The sequence below is a fragment of the Orycteropus afer genome, unplaced genomic scaffold (assembly GCF_000298275.1).
Source record: "Orycteropus afer afer isolate SDZICR_OR568_19922 unplaced genomic scaffold, OryAfe1.0 scaffold00227, whole genome shotgun sequence".
NCBI lineage: Eukaryota > Metazoa > Chordata > Mammalia > Tubulidentata > Orycteropodidae > Orycteropus > Orycteropus afer.
Genome location: NW_006921814.1, coordinates 783,140 through 796,991, shown reverse-complemented (window position 1 = coordinate 796,991; position 13,852 = coordinate 783,140). Strand labels below are relative to the sequence as shown.

At 39.1% G+C, this 13,852-nt stretch overlaps 1 protein-coding gene across 1 annotated transcript in view; it reads left to right on the top strand.

The window, feature by feature from the left end:
- Positions 1-13,852, top strand: part of PTPN13 (protein tyrosine phosphatase non-receptor type 13) — a 303,937-nt gene that overhangs the window by 267,240 nt on the left and 22,845 nt on the right. The window contains exons 41-42 of the mRNA XM_042782048.1: positions 1,619-1,722; positions 4,288-4,436. Coding sequence (XP_042637982.1) covers positions 1,619-1,722; positions 4,288-4,436 — 253 coding nt within the window. The remainder of the gene's footprint in view (positions 1-1,618; positions 1,723-4,287; positions 4,437-13,852) is intronic.

Here is a 13,852-nt window from a genome sequence, read left to right as displayed (position 1 = left end):
TGGGAAAATGCATGGAAGAAAGGTCTAAACAATAACCGGATTCAAAATGAGTGATTGATCTTTTTCTAGAAAGGCAAATTGACAGTCAATGTTTGATTAAGTAAGACGTGAGTTGTTGTTGTTAGGTGCTGTCAAGTCAGCTCCAACTCATAGTGACCCTGTGTACAATAGAATGAAACACTTCCCAGTCCTGTGCCAGCCTCACAATCCTTGCTAGACATGACAGTACATGTTACTAATGTAGAAGCACATGCAGTTTTATACCTAACAAATTGGCAAATATTCAAAAATGAAGATGTCGGTAAAAAGTCCTTCTTATACATTGGGGAGAGAAAAAGGAAGAAGAGTAAATTAGTGTAATCTCTTCAGATGGCAATTTGAAAAAAGAAAATTACTAATTCTTAGATGCTTTTTCTCATATTCAATGCTTCTGAAACCGGGAAAGATCTTATAATTGTTGATATATTTTCTTGCTTAACATAAAAATAATGTATATTATAATGATGGAGATCTTAGATTCAAAGATATACCCTTTTACCTAGCAATTTTATATACAAGAATTGGTCTCACTCCCACATGTGTGCAAAGACATTTCTATTAGAATATTCATTGCAACCTTATGTATAGTAGCAAAAGACCACAGTGGAGACAAAATAAATTAGGGTATGTTCATACAATAAAAAAGTAGGTAGCTGCTAAGAAAAATGAGAAAGAATTGAAGCCAGATGGAAAAATCTCCAAAACATATCCTTGCAGACAAGGTATACTTACTAGAAGACAAAATCAATTTCATGGATGCAGGGCTTGCAAATTAAATGTTAATTGTGATCTATAATCAATTCAAATGGGAAAACATTGACCATAAAAGCAACGTGATTGCTGCACTATTACTGATATTTTGGGAGCATTAGTACATATCCCTCTTCAATGTCATGTACTAATGTTATCAGACAAGTGTACTCTACTTTTCCCTCTGCATATCAGAAAATGAAAAACGTATTCAAACTTTTACGTAATCCATCTTCATCTCACATTAACACTACTCCTCACTATTCCTCTATCTAGGTTATCTTGAAAGCCATTCACTTTAACAGAAAAATGTGCCTCTGCTGTGCACCCCTAGAATAATGGGAACTTCTATTGAGTTTCGTTATTTTGAGTGCCCTAATAGAGTGTTCCTCTGACCCTCAATTTTAGCAAAAGACTGACATCCATCAGTGGTAACTTCTTTAATACAAAATTAGGCAGCTGCTCAAAAGAATCAAAAAAGATCAAGCTATATACTGATGCAATTTTTAAACAGCCAGCATGTTGAAAGGTACAAACAAAACCACCAGCCCTCTCTTTCCTCAAGAGGACTCCTTCAGTGTAAGGTTCAAAGACATGGAATCTGTTTGGGGATAAATTTAAAACTATATTAAAGTATTCTGATTAGTTCAATTTGCATCTACCAATAAGTTTTAAGAATTATGAATTTGGTTTTTTTTTAAATCAGATAATCTGTTTTAAATATTGTCATAATTATAGAGAAAATAAGTGGCTCAGGGCCATAGTATTTAAATTCACCTTTGTGATAAAACTAAAAAAAAAATATTACAAATGTATTTTCTTGTTGTAGTGTAATTAAGAAGTCACAGGAAAGGAAAACTGGTGATGATGAAATCACATGGGGAAGTATTGAATTGCCAATAGAGACAACAAATCAGGAAGATTCCAGTAAAGGCAAGAATTTTTATTACCAGCATTTTCATCAAAACCAGTGGATAGGAAAAATAAGTTCACCAAATGTGTATTTTTTTTTTTTGTTCTATACATAGAGTTAAATAAGTCATAGATGAACATTGATGCTTATTTGTATAATCATATACTGGCAGAGTTGTAGCCTAAAATTCTCAGTGACTTGGAGGAAAACATGCAAATAAATGTATAATTTGAATGGAAACACAGAGTCATAGTTTTGTCACTGTGGAATGAGAAGTCAGGGAGCAAATTTTATGTATAGTAAAATAAGTAGAATAGCTCAAAGGTAAAGGATTGTTACCCTTGAATCTCAACCTCATTTTTTAACAGGAACCAAGTCTATCATCACTGTTACTGCCTCTCTCACTTTGTAACTAAACCAGTGGAAAAATTAAGTTACCATCCATGTTTCATTTTTCTTACTTCATATAAGGAAATTTTATACTAATGCAATGGAAGAACATAATTTTTTGCCATTTAAAGTCTTAGTTGTTAAAAAATAAATTAACAGTTTTTGATTTAGGTGTGAACTGCTGGTGTCCTTGTATCTCAGCTGTGCTCAGACTCCATTCTATAAACATTTACATGTAATTCAGATGAGTGAATTTTGTATTCCCAACCAGATTGCAAAAAGGGCAAGGAGGCCACATGTTCCAACCTCTTCTAACCCCACAAAAGGAAGACAGAATCACCATCAATAGCCCAAGGCCTATTCCTGCCAGGCCAGACATGCTGCCTCCCTCCAGCCCTTTCACCAACCGTTCCTCCCAAAGCACCCACCACCTCTCCTCTGGGTTCGATAATTCGCTGCAGTGGCCACACAGAACTCACGGATTACGGGGTTTATTAGGGAAGCACCAGGCTACAATTCAAGTTCAGGAAAAACACTCAGTCTCTCTCCCAGCCCACCACCTCTCAGGCAAGTCTCTCACAGTCTCTCCCCCAGCAGTGCATGTCCCTCAGTGTCTTACTCAGCAATGCGTGTCTCTTTCCCAGCAGCACATGTCTCTTACAGGAGTGCATGTCTCTTTCGGCAGCACGTCTTCCTCAACCAGCAGTCAGCGAGAGTTCTGCCTCTAGGAGGACTCCTTTTGAGCCCGGCAGGGTGGTCAAACTAGCCAATAATAGCATCAGAACTCTAAGCACCTGAGAGAGAGTGGGAACCTCCCAGAACATTGTTTTGTGCCACTCCCAACAGAAATACTCCAGGTGGACCACTTCAGCAATCAGGAGCTCCTCAGTTGCTCATAGCAAATCCCACCTTGGAGTTTACAAAGACTTGTGGGTAGAAAAGCCACATTAAGTAATTTACTACACTACACAGATGTTAGCTTCTTGAGGGATCTTGTACAGCTTTATATCCCCTATAATGCCTTGCATGTTGTTGTCTACGTAGTAAGTACATCATAAAAATGTGTTAGTCAACTGATTGACATAATTAAAGCCACACTTGAACTAAACCTATTGCTATTGCATTGATTCCAATTTGCAGCAACCCTATATAGGACAGAGTAGAACTGCCCCATAGGGTTTCCAAGGCTGTGATCTTTATAGATGTAGACTGACATTTCTTCCTGGTGTGTAGTGGCTGTTGGGTTTGAACCACTGACCTTTCAGTTAGCAGCTGAATGCTTAACCACTGTGCCACCAGGACTTCTTTACACTTGCACAGATAACAGCAAAAAGTCTCTCCACTTATGTTTTTCTGGAATAATAAGCAGTCACTTGTCATAAGAAGTTTCCATACAGCAGGTACTAAATTAAATCCATTTCTCTTTAAAGACACTGAAGTCATTGCTTATTGTCAAACCATAAAGGACACAATGGAATTCTCCACTTGCATGTCTCCATGTAACTTGTTTGTTGTTATGTGCTGTTGAGTTGGACCCAATTCATAGTGACCCCTCCTTGGGTTTCTGAGGCAATATCATTACAGAAGTAGATTGCCCCATTTTCCTTCTGAGGAGTGGCTGGTGGGTTTGAACTGTTAGCCTTTTGGTTAGCAGTCAAGTGCCTTAGGCACTATGCTACCAGAGCTCCCATGTCAGAGATACTGGCACCAGGTGCCAAGGGTGGGTAGTGAGAGGAAAGATCAGTGTTCCTAGAGCCATCTCCTGTTGTAAGGATTTCTAAAAAATCTATTTTTTTCTGCCATGTGCTTAGAAGCTACTTTTAATATTGTTATATACTATAAGACTAGATATATTTTTATCATAAACTTAATGCCATTTACAGCAAGAGAAGCAAAAAGAAACCATTTAAACTCCTTTAGAAATCATAAGTAAATAATCCTTTAGAACTTCTGATCAGTCAGTGAAGTATTTTCTTAAAAATTAAGTGCAAGATCCTTGCTATAGTAAAACTTTTCTTTTGTTAATTCTAGCTGCCTGCCTACCTACTAATTATATTGCCTTATTCTCATATTTATAGGCTCCCACTTTTGTAAAAATAAATGAGGTGATAACAGATCCAAACTAGTTTGCTTCTGATGAAATCAGTTCTGGGGAAAATTTTTATAAAAGGAATCAACTGTTCTCTTCTTAACAGATCCTCCCTTTCTGACAAACGAGGAGCTCGCTGCACTCCCCATCATCAGAGTACTTCCCTCGGGTAAATACACTGGCACGAGGCTGAAGTCAGTCATCCGAATGTTGCGGGGTTTACTAGATCAAGGAATTCCTTCTAAGGAGCTGGAGGTAAGTGCCTTATGCCAGTGGTTCTTTCCCAAAGTTTATGCATTATTTGTAAAGAAAATATTTCACTACTAGCTCCAAGGTTAGTAGAAATTTTGAAAATTTTGACAGTGTTCATTACCTTTCCAACTACTTGTAGTTTACTTATTTCCAATATAAAAGCACCATATTGTCATACCTAGCAACAAATTAATTTTTCTAATTAGGATCCTTTTTAATTAGGATCATAATAATACTGCCTTAAAGAGATGTCTTTAATCACTTAGAACTTGATCAGTTTCCCTGAAGATTATTTTCCTTGCCATCTCAGCTATGGTGCTAGGTAGAATATGTATAGCATAAGTTTTCTCACCTTGTAGTGACTGGGGTCTTAAAAGTGTTCAAGCAGCCATCTAAGATGCACCTACTGGTCTCCTAGCATCAAAAGCGAAGAAGAGTGCAAAAACAAACAAAAAAAAAAGCCATTTGGAAGCAATCAGCCCTAGAAAGTGATGGCTCTCAAGACCAGAAGAACTAGATGGTGCCCAGTGACCAATGCCAACTACTCAGGAGAGAATCAAATCTGGAGATCCTGGATAGAGTGGAAGGAAAAACATGGAACAAAATCCAAAAACTCAATAATGACCAGAATTACTGGTTGGATGGAGTCTGGTGAGACCCTCAGTACTATGGCCCTGGAATACATTCTGGGCCTGGAATAAAACTCACTCCCAGGGGCTGGCTCTCAGCCCAATAGTTAACAAGATGTACATGCAGATCATTCAACCTAGGGCAACACACCATATACTCTATGGAAATACATCCCTTAGAGCAATAGACCATGGGGCACCAGAGGGGCAACATTCACACAGAGGAAATGCAGGACAAACAGGAGTACATAAACTATGAGGGGCCTAGGGGGAGGGTTACTGGGCAGGGAGGGGAGGAGACTGGGTTAGGGTTGGGCATGGTAAATGGGGAATGAAACTAAATGTACACGTAATGTTGAATGTAAAATTAACTCAAAATAAAATAAAAACACTTTCTCACCTAACTAAGCCTACTCAGCCAAGGGGACCTGCATCAGGAGGGCCTCTGAGTTCCTCATGTGTGGTACAAAGTACCTGTTAGAGATAAAGGAGCTCTGGTGGCATAGTGGGTAAGGCATTTGGCTGCCAGCCAGAAGGCCAGGGGTTCAAACCCACCAGTTGTTCTGTGGGAAGAAGATGAGGCAATCTACTTCTATAAAGATTTATAGCCTTGGAAACCCAAGAGGGCTTGCTGTGAGTTGGAATCAACTCGATGGCAGTGGGTTTGGTTTGAGATTTTTTTTTTTCAGGGGGGCGTTGGTAGAGATAAAGAGTTTAAAACAAACAAGCAAACAGCCCAAAATCAATTGCAGCCATCAGCGTAAAAACCAAACTAAACTCACTGCTATTGAGTCGATATCAACTCATAGTGACCCCTCGTTGGGTTTCTGAGTCAGTATTTCTACCGAAGTAGATAAGCTTCATTAATTAATACAGTATAGATGTGGTTCATCATTAACAGCAATTTCTGATTTAATGCATCTATAAAGCAGCAGTAGCATAGAGTCCTTGCTTCTGGGGTCTTGCTTGTACCACCCATACTTGCCACTAGGCAAAAGAGAGACATAGCACCATGGTGATCTGGGAATTTGCCTTGTTCCTTTCCCTCAAACCATCTGCTTGCTACCCAGCTTCTTGAGATTTTTATAGCCACTGAAAGGCACTAACTTATTCTTGTTGTTATAAATATATATGCGAGATACTCATAGGTCATCCGAGATTCCTAAATAACCAGGAGGCCATTAGAAAATGGGGACCAAACACCAATCTATGATGTTTCTGAGCAGAATCTAAACACACTAGATGCTCCCAGATCATTAGCACATGGAAAATAGCTTCTGTTACTTAGAAAAAGAAGCAGATAGAACATATGTGGATCCACTTTTGAGTCAATCCCACCCACTACTCTAAAAGGCAGTCAAGATGGGAAAACCACTCTTCTACACATACCTTGCTTTGTACCCCTCTTTGTACCACAGATGAGAGACTCAGAGGCCTTCCTTATGCAGGTTCCCCCTGGCCAGGCAGACTTGGTTAGGTCCAAAACCGTTCTCCACCAAACACCATAGCCAAGAGATGTCCAGAATCCCTCCCCCAACCGTTTTTATACCCCAAAGCCTACATGACTTGCTACATAGAGCATCCAGAGCATACAATGCAGATTTTTCCCACCAAACCACCCTAGGAGAGGTGTCAGATACCTTGGCACTGACCAAGGAAGGTATGTCTTTGACCAAGAAAGGTATTTCTTTAACGCTGCTATAAAACATCAAACCTCAGGAGGAAGGGCAGTGGTTTGTTCACAGGCCTTATCCTGCACCCCTCTGTTCCTGAGGCCTTGTTGCCAGAGGTGATGAATTATGGACTCTAACTCATTTATGAATGTTTAACTATTGCCTAGTTGTTTAAAAAAGACAAAGCTCCTTGATTGCTCAGGAATTCCAAGGGCTATTTTCAAAAATCAGAGAAAGCAAACTGAGTTCTTTACACCACAAGATACATAACACAACATTTACCAGTTTGACATTTTTCATGTGTACAATTTAGTGTGATATCAATTATATTGATGGTGTTGTGCAACCCTCACCAGTAATTGTTGCCAAATTTTCCACTCTATAAACAGAAACTGCTTTGAAAGGAGCTAACTTTTCTTGAGCACTTCTGTAATATGCTAGTTGCCTTACATTTAATGCTCAAAATATTATTACTTCCATTATATAGATTTAGAAACTAAAGCTCACAGTAGTTATTAAGGTATTCTTTCTCTTTCTGGTTTCTTTTTTCTTCTTTTTATTGTGATTTGGGTGGAAGTTTACAGAGCAAATTGGTTTCCCATTCAGCTATTCTACACATTTTGATCATGGCATCAATTACAATCTCTACAGTGTAACAGCATTCTTCCCAATTCCTCCATGTGTTTACTGTTTCCATTCATCCTTCTTTCTATCACTTCCTGCCTTCTGAGCTTTGTCTCTGGACAAATGCTGTCCTTTTGATCCTGTGTGGTTGGTTGTTCTAAGGAATGTGTACCTCTGTGGTGTTATTGCTTACTTTATATTGTTACTGCTGTTAGGTGCCATTGAGTCAGCTCTGAGTCATAGCTATGCTGGGTACAACAGAATGAAATAATGCCCAGTCCTACCCCATCCGCATGATATTTGCTTTGCTTGAGCCCATTGTCATAGCCACTGTATCAATCCATCTTTTTGAGGGTCTTTCCCTTTTTCACTAACCCTCTACCAAGCATGATATCCTTCTCCAGGGACCAGTCCCTTCTGAAAATGCCTGGATCTGGCCCTGGAGTAGCACAGCCAATAATCCACACTAGAGTTCAAGAAAAAGAAGAATTTAATTATGAGGTGCACCAATGAGAGACAGATAGGGTCTCAGTGACTCCAAAAATGTCCACTCTACTCAGCGCTTGCAATCTTTGCAAAGGAAAAAGAGACACAGCATGTATGCATGATTAGTAAACTATTTTCCCAAAGTTAGATAGGGCAGTGGGCAATTAAGAAAGGAATGTTTGCTCTGAGTTGCTGGCAGTCAGGTAAACTTTAAGAGGCTCCATCGGTGTTTGTGAAAGCCTCGGTCACCAGTCCCAAAGTCCAGCTGAGGAGTCTTTGGATGACTCTGTCTTAGATCACAGGATGCAGCAGTAACTGTTAGTTGTATCTTAGAGAAAGAACAAGTTAATTATAACACAAAATTGCAGCCAGGTTTTAAAGAAATGGCATTTTAACTAAAGATATGGAATCTTATTCTAACAATGTGGAGTCAGGCCTAATAATGCAAAAATCTTTGTCCTTATACTTACAACATGACCAGAGTCATGAGAGAAAGTCTGGCCATTCTCACTCTAAGGAACATTTCAGCTGTATTTCTTCCAAGACAAATTTGTTCATTTTTTTCTGGCAGTTCATGGTACTTTCAGCTAATACCTCAGTTCAAATGCATCAATTCTTCTGTGGTCTTCTTTATTCATTGTCCAGCTATTGAAAATACTGTGGTTTGATTCAGTGCACCTTAGTCTTCAAAGTGATGTCTTTGCTCTTTAACACTTTAAGGACACTTTAAAGGTCTTTTGCAGCAGATTTGCCCAATGCAGTATGTTGTCTAGTTACTTGACTGCTGCTTCCATGGATGTTGATTGTGCATCCAAGTAAAATGGACAACTTCAATCTTTTCTCCATCTGTTGTAATGTTGCTTTTTGGTCCAGTTGTAAGGATTTTTGTTTTCTTTATGTTAAGGTAATCTATATGGAAGACTATAGTCCTTGAACTTAATCAGTAAATGCTTCAAGTCCTGTTCACTTTCAGCAAACAAAGTTGTGTCATCTGCATGTCATAGGTTGTTAATGAGTCTTCCTCCAATCCTGATGCTGCATTCTTCTTCATATAGTCCAGCTTCTTGGATTATTTGCTCAGCATACAGATTGAATAAGTATGGTAAAAGGATATAACCCTGACATACACCTTTCCTATTATAAACCATTTAGTATCCCCTTGTTCTGTTGAAACAACTGCCTCTTGGTCTATATACATGTTCCTCATGAGACAATTGAGTGTTTTGGAATTCCCATTCTTCACAATGTTATCCACAGTTTTTTATGATCTACACAGTCAAATGTCTTTGCATAGTCAATAAAACACAGATAAACATCTTTCTGGCATTCTTTGCTTTCAGCCAAGATCCATCTGACATCAGCAGTGATATCCCTTGTTCCACACCCTCTTCTGAAACTAGCTTGAGTTTTTAGCAGTTCCCTGTTGGTTAACTGCTGCAACCATTTTTGAATTATCTTCAGAAGAATTTTACTTGTTATGATATTAATGATACTGTTCAAAAATTACAACATTTGGTTGGATCACCTTTCTTTGGAGTGGTGTAAATATGGGTCTCTTCCAGTCTGTCAGCCAGGTAACTATCTTCCAAATTTCTTGGAATAAATGAGTGAGTGCCTGCAACACTGCATTGTTTGTTGGAACAGCTCAATAGGTATTCTTTCAATTCCTGGAGCCTTGATTTTAACTATTACTTTGGTGCAGCTTAGACTTCTTCTTTCAATACCACCGGTTCTTGATCATATGCTACCTCCTGGAATGGTTGAATGTCGACCAATTCTTTTTGGTACAACAATTCTTTGTATTCCTTCCATCTTTTAATGCTTCCGGCATTGTTCAATATTTTGCCCTTAGAATCCTTCAATATTGCAACTCAAGGCCCATATTATTTTCTTCGTTCTTTCAGCTTAAGAAATGCTGAGTGTGTTCTTCCCTTTTGGTTTTCTAATTCCAGGTCTTTGTACATTTCATTATAATACTTTGTCTTCTCAAGCCACCCATTGAAATCTTTGTTCAGTTCTCTTATTTCATCATTTCTTCCATTCACTTTAGCTACTCACTTTTCAAGAGCAAATTTCAGTCTCTTCTGACATCTGTTTTGGTCTTTCCTTCCTTTCCTGTCTTTTTAATGTTCAGCTTATTGTAAATTTTATCATTTGACTGAAAGTTGAGCCACAGGGGTTGAGTTCAGTTCCAAGCTTGAAGAGTGTCTAAGGATCATAGTCTTTGGAGTTCTACCAGTCTCTTTCAGACCGGTATGCCTGGTTTTTCTTTTGATTTTGAGTTTTGTTCCATATTTTTCTTCCACTCTACCCAAGACGCCTTATTGTGATCCCTTTCAGAGTGGTTGGCAGTGGTAGCTGGACATCATCTAGTTCTTCTCATCTCAGGACCATGGAGGCTGAGGTTCTCATGGTCCATTAGTTCTTTGAACTATTTGTTTGCATGCATCTTTGATTTTCTTCACTCTTTTTTGCTCTGAATGAAAGAGATCAATAGTTGCCCCATAAATGGCTGCTCACAAGCTTTTAGATGGCTGCTCAGTCACTATTCACCCAAGGAGAATATAGAACATTTTATGGGCCCTGTTATGGTAATTGACTTTGATGTCCCTGCACCTGTGGTCCTGGCCCCAGGCCTAGTGAGTCATTCCCTCAAGGTGTTTGGTTATGGCTAAGAAATTTTTATAACTTTGCCCTCTGTTTTCTCCACTGCATACATGGATATATTTTTAGGCCATACAAGTAAATAAGTGGAAATATTTGCAGGGTTATATATGTAACGATATTTACCATAGTTGTCTGTAACTCTCATGCACCTTTCCATCTCTTCCTTTTCCATAATGATGCTGTGTTTATCACTGCCTTATTGTATATTGCCTTTCCTTTCACTCAAATTTAAGAAAAGACCAAAATTTATGTCAAAAGAGACTCTGAAACTTGCTCTTGAATGGAGAGTTGCTACAACAAATGGAAGAAATGACAAGATAAAAGACCTGAACACAAGATTTCAAAGATCAGCTCAAGAAAACAAAGTCAATTATTATAATGAAATGTGCAGACACCTGGAGTTAGAAAACCAAAAGGGAAGAACAGACTTGGCATTTTTCAAGCTGAAAGAACTGAAGAAAAAATACAAGCCTCAAGTTGCAATATTGAAAGATTCTGTGGACAAAATATTGAATGAAGCAAGAAACATCAAAAGAAGATGGAAAGAATATACAGAGTCACTGTACAAAAAAAAAAAAATTGGTTGAGCTCATGTATTTCAGGAGGTGGCATATGATCAAGAACCAATGGTATTGCAGGAAGAAGTTGTAGCTGTACTGAAAGAATTGGCAAAAAACAAGGCTCCAGGAATTGACAGAATACCCATTGAGATGTTTCAAGGAACAAATTCTGCACTGGAGGCACTCACTCAGCTATACCAAGAAATTTGGAGATAGCTACCTGGCCAACTCACTAGAAGAGATCCATATTTGTACCCATTCCAAACAAAGGTAATCTCACAGAATGGAAATTTTCTAACAATATCATTAATATCACATGCAAGTAAAATCATACTGAAGATAATTCACAAATGGTTGCAGCAGTATATTAACAGGGAACTTTCAGAAATGCAAGCTGGATTCAGGAGAAAATGTGGGATGAGGGATATCATTGCTGATGTCAGATGGATCTTGGCTGAAAGAAACGAATACCAAGGAAGATGTTTACATGTGTTTCATTGACTATTGTGATAGTTGGAGCTGTGTGCCGACTTGGCTGGACCCCAGTTCTGTGTGGTTGTTCCCATGATGGGATCAGATGACTGTGTTCTGAGTGGCCAGTCTGCCCAAGGGGAGTTTCCCTAGGGGTGTGGCCTGCTTCCAAGATATCCAAGGACATTCTGGGAAGAGCCACATTCCTTGAGGAATTGGAACCCTGGTGTGCGAACTACAGACTTCCGTGAGTGAGCGGCCCACCGCTCAGCCTGGAGATCTCGGATTCGTCTTTTGTTGGAGTCAACAACCAGTGTACTGCATGCCAGCTTGAATCTCTTGGCTCCCCTGTGCTTGCGGAAGCCAAGGTGGCCGCAAGCCCCATCTCCTCCAGAGACTTGGACTTTTCGGCTTGGACTTGTCGGCTTCTATACGCTTGTGAGCCATTTTCCTAAGATAAATTTCTCTCTCTCTCTCTCTATAAATATATATATACACTTTGCTGGTTTTTGTGTTTCTCTAGAGAACCCAATCTAACACAACTATGCAAAAGCATTTGACTGTGTGGATCATCACAAATTATGGATAACACTGAGAAGAATGGGATTTCCAGAACACTTAATTGTGCTCATCAGGAATTTGTACGTAGACCAGGGATTTGTACGTAGACAGAACAAAGGGATACTGCATGGTTTAAAATCAGGAAGGGAGTGCATCAGAGTCGTATCCTTTCACCATACTTATTCAGTCTGTATGCTGAGCAAATAATCTGAGAAGCTGGACTATATGAGGAAGAATGATGCATCAGGATTGGAGGAAGACTCATTAAAAATCTGCAGTATGCGGATGACACAACCTTGCTTGTGGAAAGTGAGGATGTCTTGAAGCATTTACTGATGAAGATCAAAGATGACAGTCTGCAGTATAGATTACACCTCAACATAAAGAAAATGGAAATCCTCATGAATGGACCAATAAGCAGCATCATGATTAATGGAGAAAAGATTGAAGTTTCATATTACTTGGTTCCACAATCAACATCAATGGAAGCAGCAGTCAAGACATCAGACATCATTTTGCACTGGGAAAATCTGCTGCAAAAGACCTCTTTCAAGTGCTGAAGAGCAACGATGTCTCTTTGAAGACTAAGGTGCACCTAACCGAAGCCATAATGTTTTCAGTTGTTTCATATGCATGTGAGAGCTGGACAATGAATAAGGAAGACCGAAGAAGAGTTGATGCTTATGAGTTGTAGTGTTGGCAAAGAATATTGAAAGTACCATGGATTACCAGAAGAATGAACAAGTCTGTTCTGGAAGAATTGTGGCCAGAATGCTCCTTCAGAGTGAGAATGGCCAGACTTCACCTTACCTACTTTGATCATGTTGTCAGAAGGGACCATTCCCTGGAGAAGGATATCATGCTTGGTAAAGTGGAGGGTTAGCAAAAAAGGGGAAGGCCCTCAACGAGATGGATTGACGCAATGGCTGCCACAATGGGCTCAGGTATAGCAAGGATTGTGAGGCTGGTGTAGGACCAGGCAGTGTTTACTTCTGTTGTATGTAGGGCAGCTGTGAGTCAGTGCCAACTTACCAGCACCTAACAACAACAACAATAACCCACTAGTTAGTGACTTACCCTTACTTTCCCTCACCCCCTTGTAATCTTCAAAGAATGTTTCTTCCTGTAAGCAGATCTTTTCTTGACTTTCTATAGTACTAGTCTGATACAGTATTTGTTCTTTCATGATTTATTAATTTCACTCAGTGTAATGTCCTCAAGGTTCATCCATGTTATGAAGTATTTCACAGATTCATCATTATTCTTTAACATTACATAGTATTCCATCATGTATACGTACCATAGTTTGTCCATTTATGTTGATAGACACAGGTTGTTTCCATCTTTTGCTATTGTGAATAATTTCGTGATGAATATGGGTAACATATATCTGTTCATGTTACAGCTCTTATTTCTCTAGGCTATATACCTAGGGGTGGGATTACTTGATCAGATTTCTACCTCCAGCTTCTTAAGGAAGTGCCATCCTGTTTTCCATGGTGGTAGCACCATTTTATAGTCCCACCAGCAGTATATGAGGGTTCCAGTCTCTCCACACCCTCTCTTGTTGTTTTCTGGGTTTTTTTTAACTTTACTATTAATGCTGGGTTAAGAAATCATTCCTTCTTAAGGTCTCAGTTTTTAATGTCACTATCTGTACACGTGGACTTCACCAGATGGAACACACAGGAATCAGATTGACTACATCTGTGGCAAGAGGCGGTAGAAAAGCTCAATATCTTCAGCCA